This window comes from Carettochelys insculpta, chromosome 9 (genome assembly GCF_033958435.1).
Source record: "Carettochelys insculpta isolate YL-2023 chromosome 9, ASM3395843v1, whole genome shotgun sequence".
Lineage (NCBI taxonomy): Eukaryota > Metazoa > Chordata > Testudines > Carettochelyidae > Carettochelys > Carettochelys insculpta.
In genome coordinates this window covers 63,423,904-63,445,667 of record NC_134145.1, presented here as the reverse complement: position 1 = coordinate 63,445,667, position 21,764 = coordinate 63,423,904, and the positions used below count along the sequence as shown (strand labels likewise).

Sequence of the window (21,764 nt, the reverse complement as noted above, 5' to 3'; positions counted from 1 at the left end):
GTGGGTAACCTGAAGGGAGTGTGGACAGAAGATAGCAAAGAAAGGCAGGAAGTCACTGAGGTAAAACAGCAGCAAGTGTTGTGGCTGTGTAAACCATGGCTGCTGATGACAGCATCCCAGGGCAGGAACCTGGCATAATGGACAGGCCTGAGTTTCTCTCCAAGGTGAAGAGGCAGTTTGGGCACTGACTTGGAAGATGGCCAGAGATGGTTCATCTAGCAGGACAGGAGAACTACAGAGACCTGGCCAAAGGGCCAAGCCATGAAGAGGAAGTAACAGGAGTCCAAAGAGAAAGACCACTGAGTGAGCAACATAAGCCATCAAGAGGGTGTCAAACTAGTCAAGGGCTAATCCCCAGGTGAGCTCTCAGAAGGCGCCCAGAGGTAAATAGTGCATTGCATTACACTCTGTCTGCCAGTCTCAAGGCTGGCACACATCAGCTTCTCAATAGTTCAGGCTATTTCTTCCCTTAAACGAGTCAGATGGTGACATGAACAGTGGATCTGTACAATAAAGTCTCTGTGCACCTACTTGGCAAAGCCAATGAAGTCTTCATGGTTGGTATTGATGTAAGATACTTGGATATCAATTAGCAGCAGTACCTATCAGGAAGGAAGGAAGAAAGAAAATTTGCATTTGCCACATTATAGGCTACTGCCTTTTATAATCATTCAACACTATCTACTAAATCCCACATCTGTATGTTTATTTAGTAAACAAGACTACAATGGAGCTATCAACTAACTCCCTCAGCTTTCTTACTGTTGCCTCATTATCTGATGATTATTTTGTTAGTCTTTGAAGTGCTGCACGACTGCTTGTTTGTTTTGTCAGAGCACAGACTAACATGGCTACCTCTCTGTTGCTTCTATAAAACAGAACTAAAAACAACTATACGTAGCCAGAAGGGAGCTGAATACAAAGCACACACTCAAGCACTACATTTTCCAGATGAGGCAAGGGAGAAGAGTACATTAAAGCACAGGCCCCAACTATTAAAAAGATTAAAAATTTTCATTAGATTTTATTGTGATAAAACAATGCAATGTGACCTTCCCTTCTAGGAGACAGGTTGCGCTGTAGTTACTTACGAGTGCATGCCTTACTGTGCCTTGGTCTTGCATCTAACCATCCTCTTCCCACCAGAACAGCAATTGTCAAAGTGGGTCACAACCCCATTTTAATGGGGTTGCCAACGGTGGGCATTAGACCTGCTGGGTCACAGCCAAAACCCAAGCCCCACTGCCCATGGCTGAAGCTGAAGTTGGAGGCGTTTAGCCCTGGATGGCAAGGATCAGGTTACAGGCCATCCACACGGGGCTGAAACCCTCAGGCTTCAGCTTGGCCCTCGACAACCTACCCCCTGCAACAGCAGGGCTCAGGCTTCACTCCTGTCTGGAGTCATGCAGTGATTTCTGCTGTCAGAAGTTGTGGGAGAAGATAGTGTTGTGGTGAAATGCAGTTTGAAAATCAGACTAGATGCCACGATTTTGCTCCTTTATTGCCTAAAGCCCAATATTATTTTAAAACCCCTTTCATTTTACCAGAAAGGAACTCAGAGAGCTCCTGGAATTTTGCCCCCCCCAAAGATATTTTCTTTTTTATTCTCTAGCCACTCCCCTCCATTCCCTACCTTCCAACATCTAATGTACCTTTGTCTGCACCAAAAATATACCCTTCTTGGCATGTTACACATCGGACATGAGCAATGCAAACAAATTCTCCAGAAGAGCCCTTCAACAGTCAGTTCCTGACCCATCAACTGTCATAGTTATTCCCACCTGTTCCTTGGTTTTCTCCTCTCTGTCTCGAATGTGGCCAGCAACAATCTTTTCTGTTTCCTCACATAGCCTTGGATAGGTCGCCAGCTGAAAGGCAAAATGGGGAGGGATTTAAACTTGAGTGATGTTCTAAGGGTGAGAGGGAAAATCTACAATAGCCCCTGGTGTGATGTAAATTTTGTAACCACTAGTATAAAGTTAACAAGACCATACTTACCAGCATGGCTATTTCAGACAACATGCACAGATCCACACTATGGGAACTTGGGTGCAAATTTGCTTCTCTGAATCTTTGCTCCAGAAAGTAGTGGCCATGCTGGGTGCATGCGCCTTTGCAATGAAAGCATACATCGAACAGCAGCCTGAAACCATTAACTCCTTTCTACTTAATCCAAATCAAAGTCAAAGCTCCCCAGAAACGTACAAAAAACATGCAGAGTGGATCTATACGTGTACTTTAAGAACAAACCTGCCTTTCTCCTTTGAGTATTGGCTGTAGAGCTGCTCCCCACTCTTTGGGGATTAGCCATAGCAAAGTTCTCCTGAAGAAAACCGAAGCAATCTGTGATACAGAAAGAGTGCACATCGGCCCTCCAGATGGGAGTATCTGATTGGGCTGAAAATTCCAAATAAATGCATGACTATGACTCTAGGGAGCACCAGTAAGAGTCTGAAATAGAGGAATTTCTCTAGCATGTTATGGGAACTGCTTCAAAACTGGTAGGACATACACTAAATCCATCAGTCATGTATTAACATACCAGCAATGTCTCAATGAGTCTTCATTTAAATTTATATCAATTAATCTCCTTGACATTGCCTCTCTCCTTACTGTGTACATTCAGATATTTACATGGTTTAAATGCTATTGAAACAGCAGCTCAGGCACATTTTCAGATTAATTTATTCAGGCCCCTCTACCCTTGGCAGACTAGGCTCACAGAAACAGACTGGGCACACCAGTTTTAATAAGATACTTGGATATCCATTAGCAGCTCATATTGCCTTACTCAGCAAATTTGGGTACTGGACATATGATGCCATTAGCCATCAGGACTTGTACCTTAACGACTCCCACTGCTAATGTTATAACCCCAAGTAGCCATTTCCAGAGCTAGGTAGATAGGTGGGAACATTCAGAGACTGAAATAACAATTCCATCAATTCTCTAAACTAAATTTCAGTGCCAAGTAGGTGGGAAGACATAAATCAGTATCTTCAAGGATCTTTTAACAACATGATGTACAAGTACAGTAGGGTCTCAACATTAATGAGGGTTCAGTGTTGAGAACCCTTGCGAATGTTGAATGTTGCAAACACAGTACTGTATGGCAGCCACTCTGACTGGAGCCTGGCTGGCTGCCAGGGCTCCTACCTGGTTCACGAATGTTGAAACCCTACTGTGTTAAAACATCATTGGAGAGGAGGAGGATATGCAGCTATTACTACAAAATAGACTGACTACAAAGCTAATCCAGAGCCCATAAGAGGCAATAGATACCATTCAAGCTTTCATAATGACAGTGCAGTAGACATGGTGACCCATATGTGCGCATGTACAATATCAAAGCTGTCTTCTCTGGAGAACTGGAGAGTGGAACTTATTTCGGGGCAAAACAAGGAAGTCCTACAATAACCCTCTGAAAGCCAACCTCCAGTCTTGCAACAAAGCAGCTCAAACTACCTGAAAGCTCTTAACACAAAGTAAGACTTAACAGTAGCAGTTCTGCCACTGTGGCCTGGGTGACTTTGATAGCTCATAGACTGCTGCATCCAAGAAGAGAGGGGTAAGCTGTAAAGCAAAAGAGCACATTCATCTTTGTCTGTGGCACCTATGGACAGGACTGTAGGCTTAAATTTAATCATTGATCTCATCTCAAGCCCTACAGTAAATGACTATCTCATGCACTCAATGGGAGACAGCATCACCACCAGTTTGATTATGTGTATCTGTTCCAAATGGGCCACCAAGAGTAATTTTGCCAGAAGCTGACAGTGCAAATCATTTCTTTTTTCTGGTTAGGACATTGACAAAGACAGCTACGATTTTCTAAAAGAACATGTTAAAACTTCTTGAAAACAACCAGTCACAATCTCTAGGCCACTGATGATTTTAGATGGCATTGAAGAACCTGACCCGGGTTCCCTGACAAGAGAGATGAAAAAAGCTGACAAAACACTTCTGCATTTCTGGAGCTAAGTTCTTGTGTAAAGTCATGACATTTGTTAATTAAAAACAACCTAAGACAGAGCATACATTTCCTCACTGGCTAATCCACGAATAGGTGAATGATCAGAGACGTGGATTTCAGAGGGAGTCCTCAGCTGCTGTTCTATGCTGTGGACGCCGTAAGCTGTAATTGTACATTGACTTGGCTAACTCTAATCTGTAAGAGAAGCAGGCTCTTTGGTGCAGAGGAGCAGCTAAGTGTTCCTCGAATAAAAGCTACGTTATGTATCTCTCTCACTGTGCGCAGACTGAACCCAGTGAAGGTCACACCAATTGGCAGGCCTTTGGAGAGCGTCCTTCACTTAAAGGTACGTCTACACTATCACGTTTTGCCCCCAAAATTGCCTTTTGTCAATAAAAAAAGTGAGAGCATTGACATGTGCAATTTCGAGTTGTGCTTAACTCCCATTAATGGGAGTCAAGCACATCTCAAAATCCCTCTCCACCGATCCTGGCTCAACCTCCCCCCAACCCCACGTGGCCCTGGTTCAAACACCCCCCACACCCAACTCCAGCTCAACTCCACCCCGCCTGCTGCTCCAGCTCACCTCAACCCCCCGGCTCCCCCTACGGTCCTAATCCACCACCAGGCTCAACCCTCCACAACCCCAGGACTTACCTTAAGAGGAGCTCCAGCTGCTCCTGCTGCTTCCCTGGCATCCCGCCACCCCCCAAACTTATGTGAAATTAGAGTTACGCAAGGGTGCGTGGGAATGCAACCCTCACATACCTCAAGGGACTACTGTAATCAATAATGGTAACTACTAAATATGAGGATCCTAAATTAAACCAGTGGTACAACAAGAAAGAAAAAGAGGTCTCAGGACTTCCAAGTTCAGAGGTGCTTGGAAGAAGAACTGACAGGAATCAGGACCATGCTTCTTTATCCTCTGTCTCCAAACAGTCAGCTCCACCATGGCTGGGTCTTCTAGAGGGTTCCACCTGGGACATCAAGGCAGCAAAAGCTACCCAAGAGTCTGGAAGGAAGGAAGAGGCTCACCCCAGGACAGCAAGCTACCTCAACAGTACTGTCTCTCCCCAGCATAGGCAATACAGCCATCACAGAAATCCTCTGGAGCTGATTGAAAGTGGGTCAGGTAAGGAGGGGATTCAGTTATAGATAATTTAAGAGGTCAGAGATATTTATATATAATTTTGGCATTCGGTTGTCAAACTTTTCGAGCCCAAACTAAAAATCTAGTCAACCACCTTTAGATGGAGGAAGAGGACAATGTATGGGGAAATTAGTGATATTTCACGTGCCTTTCCAAAACCAAAAACGATGACTTGCCCTCCGAGGAGCAGAATTTTCCAGACAATTATTTTATCCCTCAGGGTTCTTAAAAGTTAAAAGCTATTTTCCAAACAAAGAGATTGACAGAAGGACTGATCAGAAATGACAATGGACGTTATTTTTCTGTCCCCCTCCTGTGCTTCTAATGAGGGAAAGAGTTAATGCCATCCAGTGCAGAGCCCACCTCTCTGCAGTTTGTTTGATTCAGTGTATTCCATTGACGTCCTTAGAGCATTTGACCACCACCATCTACATCTCTTTTTAAATTAGAAGTATTAAACTAAAAGACTCCAGCAATGCTCCATAGTGGGTGTAGGGTCACAAATACAGTGCCTGCCGAGGCATAAAGTCTCTCTTAGTCTGACTAGCATAACAACTCAGTACATACATTGCTGATGACATTTTCAACACTTGAGACAAACCTTCTCTCACAGATCCAAAGGGACAGATTTCAGTTTACTACTCTCCCAGTAGAATCAATGAGAACCGAGTGTGTAACCCACACACCTTCCAGGTGTGGTTCCCTGTCCCGTGGAGTGGCATTTGGACCACTTACAGAGAGCAAAAATGAGTCTTCGCTCCAGCTGACTTTTAGCTCAAGTCGTAAGCTCCAGAGCTCACAGGTTCAGGTAGGCCTGTCAGCATTATACATGCGCAGGAATAACAGGTCATGCAAGTAAGTGAAAAGGATCTTGCCCTTCATTAACATATCATTCAACAAAAAACTTGAAAGAAGGTGAGTTATTTGCATGCAGTTCCTACTGCCATTAAGCAATGCATGTATGCAAAAGAAAGTGAACACCCCTCACAAGCCACCTCATCAAGGCACACCTCCCCCGCCAAAGTGCTCCTTTCAGCAGGAAGGAAGAGAAGGCTTCAGTTCTCCGCTTCCTCCTGCAACCGAATCATCTCTGTACTCGTAGCTTTACTAAGAGCTGCTGAACAGTATTCCAAAGTTCAGGTTACTAGAAGGTTCCACCATCTGGCCGTTGCTGCTGTGAATATCAAAGTGGTACTTGGACCACAAACTGAAAGTCATAGTTTCAAACAAGTTAGCCTGTGTTATTGGTTTACTTGAGCAGATGTTTTCGCAAAAGGGACTTCTGAGCCTGGAAAAGAGCAAGAACGGAAAAATTGGCCCAATGGATTGAAGGAGGATTGTGATCTTCAACTTTAGTCAAAGAAATCAATTCCCACCACCACCTCCCCGCCCTTGTGAAAATATTTTAACTCCTGGGAGGCACAGGGGGTGGGACTTTACAATTGCTTAGGTGATTTAGGAACATGTTCCAATAATTTTCAATGGATTTTCACTAAAGTTACTTAGACTCTTGAAAATTCCACTCAAGAGCTTCTTCTGAACCAACAGTTGGAATCCTGATGCTCCGAGTTGAGCGTAGGTATAAAAACAAATCTTACTAATGTGCCACAAGCACCAAAGCCTGGCCCAGCATAACCATTTTCATTCTCCCCAAAATCTTGATTCTGCCTGGTCATCCTGTGAGGGGTGAAAGAGAGCACTCAGGCCTTGGTCTACAACCTTTTCAGCCACTTACATGAAATAATGCTCCACATCAATTTTTGTCTATTCATTTGGACCATTTTTTGAAATGGCCTGGAGTGGAAGTAATACACAACTGCTCTCCTGGAATCTGATCATCACAATGCCATCTTTAACTTGATAAGAATGGACTGAGCATGAGCCCACATATGCTGTATTTTCTTCCCTGTCACATCAAGGAATGGATACTTGCAGAGAGTTGGAGCCACGTTGGTTCCAAAATATTTGAAGACAAGGTAGGTGTGGTAACAGGTTCTCTTTGGTCAGCTTCTTGTTGGTGAAACAGACAAGCTTTCACCCTGAAGACCTCAGGGTAATTTGAAAGCTCGTCTCTCTCACAAACCAGTTAGTCTAATAATAGACATGGCTTCACCAGCACGGTCTCCCCAAACAGTGGACAGATGTGGTTTGGAGGGGACCTCCAGTTCCAAGCATTCAGCAGCTGTGTTGCTCTTGCATTTAATGGACAAGGAAAACCCACCATTCCAGAACACTGAAGAGCCAATTCTTTGGGTGACAAGCATAAAAGATACTCTGCTGTGATATGGCAGCTCCACATTTTCATCTCCAGGTGAATCTAAGACCTGAACGAAGTAAGAACACGAACTAAGGAATGTTTGTGTGGTTTAAGTAGTACAGTACAAGAATGACTCTGGGAACAAAAGCAAATTCCATTCCCATTCTTTACTGATGATGAGGATGAAGAAGATCTCAGCCAATTTCATTCCCTTAATCTTCACTGAGATTTACTGCTTCAGACTTGGGAGTCAGAATTAACATTTGAGAAAGCACCAAAAAGTCTATAACAACCTTCACAATACGGCCTAGGCTCTATAAGCTATTTTACAAATTAAGAGACTGACAGAATGACGGATCAGAAATGACAATGGACATCTACTTTCTCTCCCTTCCCTGTGCTTATTATGATAGAAAGCAGTAAATGTCATCCACTGCAAAGCCTGCTTCTTCACACTTTGTTTGGTTCAGTGTATTCTATTATTTGATTCCCTTGGAGCATTTAAACACCACCATCTACATCTCTATTGCATGCCAGGGTCTGTGGGCCAATTATTTGAAAGGCTGTTTGTTCTGTTTGCTCCAGACAGCTCTGCCAGCCCTACCCACACACAACAGCTAAAAATAAATGCAACTCATTACATCACCTGCTTCAGTTTCCTCTCCTAATTATCCCACAACATAAATCAGTCTTGAATTCTTGATACGAAACCTAGTGCCATATTCTCATAGTTTACAATGTTACATATGCCAGCACTGAGGCATTAAGTTCCTGATCAGATTGCATACCTGTTTGCTATAGGCACAAAACATGCTACCACCAAATATGCAGGGCAAGAGCGTTAACAGCTGGCATAGTACTAAATAGTTTACACAAGGAATAACCTTTTGTCAGAAGGGGGCCCTGGATTTCTCTCAGATTAGCTGGTTGAATGGCAACGTACAAGACAGAAGTGTCAAACCAAAGGGGTATCTGTAGCAGAGCGCAGAGGAGCAAGTCACTGAGACCTTCCAATTTTCAGAAGCACCTAAGTCCAGTTTTCAAAACTGACAATCAGCAGCCAAAGCCTCACCATCAGACAATGGTAATTAGGATGCTAAGGTGCATGAGCTGCTTCTGAAAGTGGGACAGGGACTTCTGAAAATTTTGTCCATCTACTTCTGTGCATCAATCTGCAGGAAAGGGACTGTTGGGAAATATTTATGCTGACTTACCTTTTCCAGGTAATAAAGATGAAGTGCTCTCAGAGTCTGAGCTGCCAAAGACTGATGCTGGAAGTAAGTGAAATTAAATGACGTGTCCTTCGGATCATATACCATACCTTGAGTTCTGAAGGTCCACAAGAATGACTTCTGAGCTAAGCTAATGAGAAAAACGTAATCTCTCATTAAAAGTCACCTGCTGTTCCAGAGGACCAAAAGGAAACCAACATTGTGTCTCTCTCAGAAAGACAAGATTTTAAAAGTTACAGATCACCATACCTTATGGAGCAATTGTTTGAAATCAGAGGTTGTAGCCACACTTGGCCATGCTAATGGAAATTTTGAAGATTACTAATGAGGTGCTGATTTGAATATTCAGCACCTCATTAGCATTAGGATGCTCCCGGTGGTGGTGCTTTGAAAGCGCTGTTTTCGAACGTGCACGTGCAGCACACTACACGGGGTCCTTTCAAAAGGACCCCGCACATTCTGAAATCCCCTTATTCCCCTCAGCTAAGAGAAATGGGATTTCGAAACGTGCGGAGTCCCTTTGAAAAGGACCCCTGCGTGGCTGTGTTGAGCCATGCACATTCGAAAGCAGTGTTCTCAAAACACCGAAGCCAGAAGCATGCGAACGTGAACGAGGTGCTGAATATTCAATTCAGCGCCTCATTCGTATTCTTCGATTTGGCCATTAGCATGGCCATTTCAAAGGTTTGGCCAAGGGTGGACACAGCCAGAGAGAACTGTACAAACAGAAATCGGATGTGAGAAGGACAAAAACAGTGTGTTTTGGAAAAGGAAAATCTATTGCTTTTTGAGGGTGACAATAAGAAAGTGGAAAAAGGAGAGTTATTTCTTTGCATTCTTGAGACACCCTTTTATGAATCCCTTGGCTTCTTAAGGGAGCTACCATAACTGAAGAACTGACATCACTATGAACTCCTTCAGAAACTAAACAAATAGAGGGAATAAGATGCTAGCTTTCCTCAAAGAAGGATGTGATGTGGGGTGCCTGAAGATTCTGGACTGATCTGATAGTGTTAAAAATAGGAATGAATGCCCTGGATGGGAAAATAATCAGTGAAGTGGCAATATTTGCCAATGACATAATTTATGTTAGGACCAAAAATGACTAGAACTACAGAAAGTCCTAGCCAAGCTAGATGATTGGGAAACCCTCTTGTAGGTCACATTCATGGAAAAGAAGTGTAAGGCGATGTCCATTGGAAGGAACACTTTACAGCCCACATATTTGACTAGACCTAAACCATCACTGCATGGAAAGACCGAGGTCTCACTGAGGATAGTGTAATGAAGACACCCTATTAACATGCCGTGGAAGTCAAAGAAAACAGGCAGTTAGGCTGCAACAAGAAAGAAGCAAAAGATACTGAAAATTTAATATTGCCATTAAATAAATTGATAACACACCCTTACCTTGAATACTGTGCTCTGGTCATACCATCTGAAAAAGGGATCAAATGGTAATAGAAAGGATCTAGAGAAGGGCACTGAAATGCTTAGCAGCACAGAAAGAATTTGTTCTGAGGGCAAGTTTAAAAGACTAAGCTCTCTACCCACCAATCCTCTTTCAAAAAATAAAACTAACAGTTTCAGAAGGGGACTAATAAGAATGTATAGCAAAGGTACAGAACGTAGCAAATTTCACAGAAAATACACGAGGAGTTCCCATTTGCCCTCTTCATGTTGCATAGAAGAGGACATGAAAAAGGCAACACATTTAAAATGATTGAAAGGAACCATCTAAACACAAACGATTTGACTCAGAAGACAGTGATAAAGTGTTTACAGTTCAAAAGAGGATTAGCTTCTTATGAGTTATACTAGACTGGGTGACAAATTATGTGGAGTATAAACACAAATATTTCAGGGGCAAAAATCAACCGCAACTGCATGGGGACCGGGGGGAGTGGGGAAAAAACCTACCAAGTATGTGGTGTTTGCTAACAACTACATTAGATGGACCATTAATCTGATCCCCTACAAAAGATCCCTGTCTACCCAAGATGAAGTAGTAAGGACAGGTGACCAGCCTATTACCAGGACTCTGATACTCTTTTGGTAATTGTTATGAAAAGCACTTTCACCCTAATTGGGGCCTAGACCATTTCCAGCCACTGTTAACGATAGCCACTGAAGATCCACTTTTAACCACAGTACCAGAGGGGTTGCCATGCTAGTCTGTACCTGCAAAAACAACGAGAAGTCCTCTGGCACCCTGGGGAATAACAGAATTTTTGGAGCATAAGCTTTTGTGAGCAAAGACCCACTTTGTCAGATGCATGACATGCATTTGATGAAGTGGGTCTGACCCCATGAAAGCTTATGCTCCAAAAATTCTGTTAGTCTACAAGGTGCCTCAGGACTTCTCATTGTTTTTGACTAGAGGTAATCTTCAAGTGACTAAGCCACTTCTGAAAAATCAGACTGACACTGAGAAAGTTATCCCATATAAGCAAAGCATATACAACTCCATGCAAAAACCTGAACTTTTTAGTCACAATAGGAAAATAAGGTACTCTTTGAAAAAGTATAAACAAACCCAGTACACACCATATGCAGACCAGACCATCGGCCATAATACTCATTGGTGTCAGCAACTTCATTATTTTACTATATGTGTTGGGAGCTGAAATTAAGGTTTCACTATTGAGTACACATACTATTCACTTCAGAACAACAGTTCTTTTAAATGCAGTGTGGTTCCCTCTTTTGCTTTGCAATTCACCCTTCTACTCACAGGCATAATTCCTGTGAGGTAAGTGTGGGCAAGTCAAGGGGAAATTAGATCTTCTCATGTTTCTACCTTTTAGTCTCTTGAAAGCTGGCAAGGATGATTGCGGATTTGCGTGTATGAGACACAGCAGAGGCTATTTAACTCCTAATTTGCACACTTAAGTATGATTCTACTTAGAAGAATTTCTATATAAAAACACTCCTTTTTACTCAGCAGAACAACTCCTTGAATATATTTGGAATCTAATCCGCTTTCTTTGGTGACAAAAGATTTCACTATTTTTTTCCTATTGTCCATGCTGCAAAGAACTTCAGATTCTGGATTTTTCGGGATTATGCATCAGCAGAAATGTTAATTGTTTCATTTGCAGGGCCAACTATATGATCCTGTTTTCTTTATTACACCTTCAGTAACAGCCACACACTTCCAGCCACTGCAGCATGGTTACTACACAGGTGAAAAGGGAACCAGCACTAGACTGATGTTATTTTTAGAAATCACAGAAACCACGCCGGTGATTACGCTGCATCTAAAAACAAACCTTTTTGAGCATCAGAACCCAAGATCAGTTTTATGATATATTTTATTTGTAAACAGAGCAAACTGGATCAGAAAGCAGCTAAGATACAAACGTAAAACCATACAATTGCATCTTTTTCTGAGTAAAGCCACATAGCAGAGCGTCTTGCCTATTATATTAGCTACCATAACAATATGAGATTGACAAGCGTACTTCAACTATGAAGGAACCCATTCAGAAGTTACCTTTTTAGTGCATTTCTTGACAGTGTTGATTAACTCTTGCATCACCAGATCCACGCTTTTTAAGCAAGGCCCTTTCAGCTTCACTATCTGTTTTTTAACTATAGCCTCAAAGGCCATATCTGGAGTAAACAAACCTGTTCTGTGGATATATAATAAAACATGTAAGATACTGAAGAAAGACTTTAGGGAAAAGAACACAAGTTTTTATACTGAATATAAAACCAGAGTCATAAACATCACTACGAACAAAATGATTCCACAAATTGCAAAATGAGCAGCTAGCTGTAGAGAAAACTAAAATACAGCATATGTTTATTAATACCAAACATAATGCACTCATCTGACAAGCACTGGTCATTTATGGTAACAGCTCATAGCATATGGTCTGTAGTTTAGTTTGTAAAAGCAATGAACTCTTAGTAATATTATAGTCCAATACAGCACTGTCTCCCTTATTAAGCTGTTACTGAGAAATGGAATGAGACCACTGGGGTTTGACATGTGAATTACGGGGCATGTAGATTAAGAAAAGAATGAACGAGAGAGGCTCGAATTAATACATTAGCCTGGAGAGAGGGTGAACAGTCACTATCTCTTGGGGGTCTGCCATTCATGAAGCTACAATCTTGGTAATTCTTAGTCAGGATTTCCACCACACAGCCCAACCATAAAAGCCATCATATGAAAAGGACATGCGAGGTCTAACCCAGAACTCACTAGGTCTGTTATTAAACAGAAGAGGTAAAATAAAGTGAATGTGATTGCTTTTCAAACTCTGGAATCTGAATGAAAAAAAATGCCACATAATCTGTAACTGGAGTTCATTGAGATGACTGCCAGCAGACTATGAAACTACTCTGGTGGTGTGCACATGTACCTTCAACAGAGCCAAAACCACCTCAAAGCCCAGACGACGCGGGCTACTGTACTACTGACTCACCCAAGACTGACCATTCAGACAACGATACGTAGAGACCCACCACCCAAGTTCCTGTCATCCCCAGCCACATCAGAATTCCTTCTCTCACTTAGTTGAAACTCTACAGGTAGACTGAAGAAGCAAGGAAATTGAATGGTGCTTGTGGGCCTACATAGGTGGACATCTCACAGAACTAGTTACAGACAAATGGCCATTACTTCTCCCTCAACAATCTGCAGAGATCCCCGCTTAAGAGATATTAACTAGAAGTCACACAGCCTTTAAGGGCACAGGTCTAAAGGTAAGTGAATGATGTATGGCTGCTATCCCAAAATGACCCTCACACCCAGCTGACAAGCTGAGACTAATGCTTTATAAATGAAAGCACAGAGCTCAAGGCAGGAGCCTCAGGTGTCTACAAAGGAGATATTTTCTTAGCTAGGTCGGGTAAGTGCTTTGGATCAATGGGAGGGTGACATAAGATCCCAAAATATTGGGACACATAGCAGCTTCCAGCAGATCTGTGTACAAGTTCTAATTATCTTAAACAACCACTGGGCAGAGCTTAGCTGTCCCTGGATTTAAACACTATGTGCCATAAGTAGCATGGAAGACTAACAAAAGGGTTTGGCTTTACTCAAGCCATAGCCAAGAGCTCTTTAACATTTAGACTAGCATTTCACCGACTTCTGAAAACTGAGCCTCACTTCAGGAAAATGAAATAAATCATGCCCATCTGACAACCCTACTATGGGTTGCTGAATCTTCGGGTTTACCTCTTTCGTGCTTCTTTTAAGCATGCTTAGTCCATTTACTACGCCAAGGGGAAATGCCTCACATTTTAAGTAATACTGGTCTAGTCTATAGAACAGAACCTCTCCGGGTAAGCTATATAGTTATACAGAACTCAGATTTGGGCAAGATGAGGTGAAGGATGGTACCACGTTACTGTTATTTCAAGGGACTCTAGCTATCAGAATCTCCCATTCACCTTGCGAGGACAGACAGAAGCAACACTGTTTCTAAGTACACTGAGATAAAGAATATTTTCCAAATGGCTCATACAGCGATACCAAATCACATGAGCATAAAATTTAATTTCAACCAGAGCATTTGTTCTCAACATGCAACTGCACTTTCAGAAACTGTTTCACCGCATAATGTGTAAATATGGATAATCCTTGGCTGGACAATTATAATCATTTACTCTCTGCTAATATTGATCTGAAAACCAACAACTCATCTTAATATAATAGCCCACCCCAAACCAAGTATCTCACCTCCTCCAAATATAAGTTACAGATATTTCCACAGAGTGAACATAAGCTGCACTTCTCAGCAAATAGGTCATTTAGAGACAGTGAGCAATACAAGGTTCTGAAGCAGTGGAACATGCACAGTTTTGTTCAGCAACATAAACTGAAAATCCCCCCTCCTCTAGTTAAGTTACATTGATGACATCTTTATGATTTGGACCCATGGTGCAGAGACTCTAGAAGAATTCCACAGAGACTTTAACAATCTACACCCCATCATCAACTTATGCCTCGATTACAACATACAAGAGATACATTTCCTGGACACTACAGTACTAATCAAGGATGGCCTGATAAGCACCACACTGTACCGAAAACCTACTGATCGCTATACTTGCCTACACGCTTCTAGTTTCCATCCTGCACACATAATTAGATCCATTGTTTACAGTCAAGCTCTTAGAGACAATCGCATATGCTCTGATCCAACTGACAGACCAAAAACTACAAGATCTTTACCAAATATTCATAAACCTGAATTACCCACCAGGAGAAGTAAAAAAACAAATCAACAGGGCCAGACAAATACCCAGAGACCAGCTACTCCAAGATCGGCCCAAAAAAGCCAAGAACAGAACACCACTGGTCATTATCTACAGCCCCCAACTCAGACCAGTGCAACGAATTATTAAAGACCTACAACCTATCCTTAATCAGGATGCCACACTCCAGAAGACCCTGGGTGACATGCCTGTTCTCTCCTACAGACAACCTCCCAACCTCATGAGGATCCTCACTAACAGCCACAGTCTATACCCCAGGAATACCAGTCCTGGAACCCTTCCTTGCAACAAAGCCCACTGCCAGCTTTGTCCACATATCTTCTCTGGATTTACCATCACTGGACCTAACCAGCTTACTCACAGAATCACGGGCACTTTCTCATGCTCCTCCACTATCATCATATATGCCATCATGTGCCAACAATGCCCAGATGCTTTGTATATTGGACAGACTTCTAACTCCCTTAGACAAAGGGCTGATGGACACAAAACAGACATCAAAACACTCCAGATCCACAAACCAGTTAGTCAACATTTTAATGGAATGGGGCATTCTATTAATGACCTAAAGGTATGTGTGTTAAGGAAAAAGAACTTGTGCACTGTTCTTCAAAGAGAATCAGCCGAGCTGGCTTTTATATTCAAATTTGGCACATTAACACATGGTTTAAACCGGGACGGGAACTTTCTGAGTCACTATAGGGCCTCATCTGCATACTTGGCTTAATCTAATTCTTGACCTCCCCCTCACCCCTCACTCTCTGATTTGCTCACCTTGATTATCTTTTTCTGATCTGTCCTCCTTGCTTACTGTTTTTGGTTCTCTGTGCCTTAAATATCGAGTCTGGTCTGGTCTGGCTATGGTCTGAAGAAGTGGGTCTGTCCCATGAAAGCTCACCTAATAAACTATTTTGCTAGTCTTTAAAGTGCTACTTGACTGCTTTTTGTTTTGAAAATCCTTATCTATTTCAAGCCATAGATTTTTCTCCTCTAAGATTTTTGACTTTCCATAAATGTTGGCTTAATAGCTTCAGAGGAATCCAGAGCAGAATTTCTCAATGTACCACACTGAAAGCCATGATATTTAGTAATCTCAGACCTGGATGATGCATTTGACTTTGATACGGATGTGGAAGACAAAGGCAAACCAGACGCTCCAGCAGCCAGGACAAAAGAGCTAACCGCAAAACTGATACACCTCCAAGGTGCCATTACTTTCTTTTGATCTTTCACAGAACTCTCAACCAGTACCATCACGGAAGCATAAAGGGGTAAAGATATATAACAGAGTATTGCCCAAAGACAGAAGAAAGCTGTCTGTGGATTTTGGATCATTGTTTCCCACAGAACACAAACTGAAGGCATAGTGAATTCTTCTTCACAACAAGGGGAGCTTTTTGAAGGATCCCTGTAGTTAAGGAATAGCAAAAATCTTGAAAAAGCTCTCAGGCTCAAGCTGATAAATTCTGAACGAGACTGTCTGCCAAGCTGAGGTTCTTGCATGGAAAAAAAAATGGAGAGATAGAGGTGCCGCTTGATATGGAATGCACCACTTCCTCCTGCTATACAGTTTCTTGACAAAAACAAGAATGAGCTCCCTCTACTAGTGCATACAATACATAGCTGTGGTAATGTCTGTCAAAAGCAGTACAGATTTGTCATTGACATAAGGAAACAAAGTTCCTCAAAACAGCCATATTGCTCTGAATTCCAAGAAATGTGTAATCCTAGGTCACCATGGATTTTGAAAGCCCTTCTACTTACAGACAGCGTACACAGACATCCTAACTTACAACTGAAGCATCTATTAAAATCATGGCTGATGGGAACCAAACAACCCACTGTATTCAGAAGCATTTTATGGACTGTCTACCACAAGAGTCCTGCCTGGTCTGGAGTACTGTCATTAGAGTTCCTAAGCCCCCCCACCTTTCAAAGTGCAATAAACTGTCCTTATCCAGAACTCCACTGGTCTCACTCTAAGCCTAAGTGAAGAGTCATCTGTTAGGCTCGCAGAAATAAGAACACCTTCCAAACCATACAAACTATGTGTTTATGCAAGTTTTAAGATGATGGAAGCTAAGTCATAACCTTCACTAGAAAGCTATCAAGTTATGCTCCCAGAAGAATGTATATAGTCCTTTGGGGCATCAGTAGGCATCTACAGTAAAAGATGAGAAAAACATTATGAAGATGAAACTGTATACACTAAATAGCCATTGGAATTACCTTTGTCTAGTTAGAGAAGCTCTGACAGTAACAGATAACTGGCAGTTAGAAATAACAGCACCTATTCAATGCCAGGAAAATGCAGTTATAAGTCTCCCCTATTGGCAGAGAATGCGAGTCGGAAATGGGAATCTGTGCTATCCACTTGACCTAGCAATGTGCTCTGCTGGGAGAACAAATTAATTGCAGACAAGTTAATCTAATTAACTTGTTAACAAGTTATTCAGTCCTTGACTCCCCCACCCTCTTCTGCCCCTCTACTCTGATTTGCTCACCTTGATCATTTTTTGTTGATTTTCAACCTTAATTACTTTTTTGGTTCTCTGTGCCTTAAATATTGAATCTGTTCTGGTATGGCTATGTCTGAAGAAGTGGGTCTGTCCCACAAAAGTTCACCTAGTAAATTATTTTGTTAGTCTTTAAAGTGCTACTTGACTGCTTTTTTTTGTTTTAATTGCAGATGTGTGACACACACCGATTCTGGATGTCAGGTGCCTTAACTTAACCCCTGTGCAAAGTGGATATAAATGGAATCTATTTGTACACAGCACAGAGTACCTAACGTACATAAGCTTGAAGACCAATCCACTGACAGCGACAGATAGGACAACACACAGCCATATGCTTGGGGGGGCCATATCAACTTACAGTATTATTGGGCTGCTCTCTATTCAACGAATGGTTTGTGTGGGATTCTGTTCTACTCCATAGGGAAGGGCTGCCACATGTCCTCCAGGTACCCTTTCCTGAGAAGTTTCACGTATGCCAGGGCAAACTGGATTCTCCACAGACCAAGCGACAAAGGACAGAACTGTAGATCAGCAGGCCAAGCTTAAACTGACTCAGAGCCTTCTTCTCAGTCTAGCAAACAGACAGGACCTGCAGTACAAGGGGGACCCGACCCTTGTGGAAGAGTTGAGAGGCCTTTGTCCTGTTGGAGCCCCATAAGACTGATGGATGACCCCTGGTAAACTGCTAGAATGCACACCGCAATGGGTTTTTTTAAATATATTTTCTCTGTAATGCTTGGAGAGAGCTGCATGTTAATACAACTGCTGGCAATTACACTCTTCAGAGCCCTCCGATACCATGCAAAAGGCAGGTGCAAGCCTTGTTAAGCCAACTGGTTTGGTGGGGATATTGCAATGTAAGACAGCAAGCAGTGCAGTCACAAAACCTGGCCAAGCGGGAGAGCGATGTGGCCCCAGCCCTGAAGAAGCAACAGCCAGGAGTCTTTATGTGGGTGCCCTCAACAGACCTCCGACAGGAAACAGGTGCAGCTGCCCTGAAATGGTGACTACGAGTTGGTACAGCTCTTGGCTACATTGTTATAGGCCCAGCTACAGGGTCTTATACCTTTAGCTCAAACTATAACTGTACGTAAGTATAGCACTGGAGTGCCCCAGCTCAACTCCCAGTGCTTGTGCCAAGATAGTGGCAACTACACAAGGTTACAGAGAATTATACCTGTGAATACAGAAGTCATCACTATAACGTTCCTTTATTCATAGGACCAAGACATATAATTAACAGTGGATAGGCTGAGATTTCATGAGTAGTGGACAGAAACAAGCAAACATATAAACTTGAGTAAAATTTTCTTCAACATAAAGGAGATCAATAATCTCCTCAAGGCCTGGCAGAAAGGAACCAGTAGAGCCTATGCAATCCCCTGGCCATTAGGTATTCATCCTCCTATGCACTTTTGGATGCATTAGCTGGTTTTTACCCATAATTAGCAAATATGACTCCTTCCCCAGCTGAACAGGTATCCAGTGATGAAGAACCTGGAGTAAGCAGAACACATAAAGGAATATTTATTTATACCTCCCAGAATTCTTCCTCCTAGAAGCTTCAGCACCTTGAGAAAAACCAACAGATCCATGATAACATGGTTCAAGAGGCATAAACTCAAATGCTCCAACAGAGCAAAGGCACAAAGCATCCTGGCTATACTGTAAGACAAGCTGTGTCAGCATCTGTGCCAGTCCTGCACAGATATCCTTGACTTATGACATCTACGTCTTCCAAACAGCCAGCTTTCAGTGGCAGATACTCAATCCATCTGCAGCAGCAGCAGCATCCCAAATTCCAAGAGCCCTGAGTTTCAGGAGTGCCTATCCACCAAACAGCATCATGCCTGTAATCTGATCACATGAACTGCCTTCTCTTCTTTCTAGAAGGATGTGAATTGACATGAAGCATGCATGCCTTACTCACAAGGGGTGATCTAGATCAGCAGTTCTTGAAGGCAACTAAATAGTTTGTTTTTTTTTAAAAGGAATGAAATTCTAAAACAAAACCTAAACTGTGTACGAAGACTTGCTAATATCTGCTTGGTGTACCTCACACATGGTCATAATATTTATCCCAAAAGTGGGCCATAATAAATCATTGAAAAAACTAACCCACTGGTCATTAGTATTCTTGCGTGACGTCCAAAGAATAGAATTTTTGTAAGTGAAATGTACATACATGACACATTATTAGGTTTCCAAGGATTTCTTACATGCCACCTTTTGGACAAATACCAGAATGCGAGGTACACTGAGCATGCTAGGCCTGGCACAGTTGTTGACAGAATAGTGACCCATCAACAGGTCAATATACGACAGAAATATTCAATGAATACTGACTGCAATTAAAAATGAAGCAAAATATTTACTGAAACTATCAATGTACGGAGGGAGGAGACGGCGGAATATGAGTTAAGCCACAGTGCTATCCTAGACTTTTGAAAAAGTACATGATAGAAGACAGTTAATAGCATTTAATTATTATTAAAATTCCATTCTTTTAAAAAAACAATTTTCATCTCATTCGAGGATTGCTTATCTACATACAAACCCTTGCTACTGGTCAGAACACACCAAAAAACACCCGAACACACTATTTTCAGATTACAAATGTGTGATTGCAGGTAGATAATTTGCATTGTAAAAATCACCAGCAGGGCAGAAGCCAGAATGGTGTCTACACCCAGCCGGGGAAGGGAACTTTCTCTGGAGGTACACTTCAGAAGAATATATTTCAGAGGGTTGCTAGACTATAAAGAGAAGTGGAGTAAACCACTAACCAGCCTTCCCCCATTGACACAAAGAACGAATGCACTCCGAACTCTGTATTTGGGTCCAGGCTAGGGACCAGTGTTCTCTGCAAGCTGGGCACTTGTGCAGCCACTCAGCAGCAATGCAAACGCTGCCCAGGGGACTAGCAGAGCACCCGCAGCTAGGCTCTTGTTTCTACCAGTGGTGCACATTAGCACACGCCTCAGTGTACACAAAAAAGGTATTCTGCACACGGATGGAAATGATCACAAGGACCACTGCTAGAGACTATACTGGAAGAAGGACTACGGTGAGAAAACAAACATGAACAAAAAAAAGACTAGTTTGTTGAGTTTGTCTTAGTTGCATATTTCCATTTTTCTTGGGTTGTGGTCACTCCTATGCAAATTCCTTCTACTTTATATCTCAGACCCACACCCCTTTATTAATTAACTGCTTTTACCTTCACTATAAGTCTACTCAGTGCTGTGACTGAAAGGACAGGTGTTAACCCCAGAGAAGCTAACAGGCTGCTGTGTGTGGCCTTTTCAAAAAGGAGAGGGGAACCTGACAGAGTTTTGTGAGTTTTCCAGCACGAGGGACTGGACAACATAGGGAAAACTGAGGGAAACTCAGGACTGCAAGGTCTGTTGTTGTTACCCTGAAAGGATTATCCAGGCCGGCAAATGCTGGAGGAGGCTACTGTGTTGTGAGTCTGCTGCAGGTATCAGGGCTCTGAGCCATGTCTGCACAGCAGAAAGGTACCTGTTGCTACAGGGCACAGGGTGACAACCCCTTATTGGTCTGGGTTCAACCCAGATGCGTCAATTTCATGCAATTTTTGCCTTTGCTATAGAACATATATGATATTCACCTAAAGCCAGGCAAAAAATGATAGAGAATTATTCTCTCTTCTGAATGTTGTGCCTTCCACACATCAAATCAAACCAATTGCTTCAGCCATGAGACAACAGAAAAACCTTGTCTTTATATGTGGGTGTTCTAACAGCAGCCATCAGCACAACCAGAAGTGCATTGACTTGCTCTGCACATGATCTCTCCAGAAGTCCCAGATGAACGTGATATCTCCATGCAAAGAAGTGGGCATGAGAACCCCTGCTCTCATGGCTATGTTAAAAATGTAAGCATGAAGAAAAAGAGGCATATTTAAAAGAAAGAAAATCAACTGCCAGGTGGATGAAAAAGGGATGAGTGTTCTAATGCATTAATGAGATTATGCTTTCAACAGAAGCGTCTGAACCTGGAGAAATGGGAAAACACTTGCCTGATACCATGTATGTTTTTGATTGCATAGCTTATTTCTCTACGCAGTTCTTTTTCATTGAATTCCATCTAGAGGAATCAAAGGATAAAAATCGTATTACACACAGTTGCTTTTAAATAACATTACATATTATTGAGTCATTGTACGGAATTCAACAATATACAAGCTCAACTTGCCAAAGAGACTCAGCAGGTATCCACTTAATATCAACACTAACCAAAAGTGTATTTGTAAGCAATTTTTTTAAACAGTTCAGTATGCCAAACAGTAGGAGGAACTGCTGAGAGTTAGGCACACCAGACTATGCTTCCATTACATGCTAACCACTGGCTGGAACGACTGTGGAGAACATCC

General features: G+C 42.3%; 1 protein-coding gene across 3 annotated transcripts in view; it reads right to left on the bottom strand.

The window, feature by feature from the left end:
* Nucleotides 1-21,764, bottom strand: part of DNM3 (dynamin 3) — a 209,824-nt gene that overhangs the window by 151,289 nt on the left and 36,771 nt on the right. For all 3 annotated transcript variants that reach the window (XM_075003530.1, XM_075003531.1, XM_075003529.1), the window contains exons 9-12: nt 21,411-21,478; nt 12,112-12,250; nt 1,782-1,868; nt 532-602 (exon numbers count right to left, since the gene is read on the bottom strand). In XM_075003530.1, the coding sequence (XP_074859631.1) occupies nt 532-602; nt 1,782-1,868; nt 12,112-12,250; nt 21,411-21,478 (365 nt within the window). The remainder of the gene's footprint in view (nt 1-531; nt 603-1,781; nt 1,869-12,111; nt 12,251-21,410; nt 21,479-21,764) is intronic.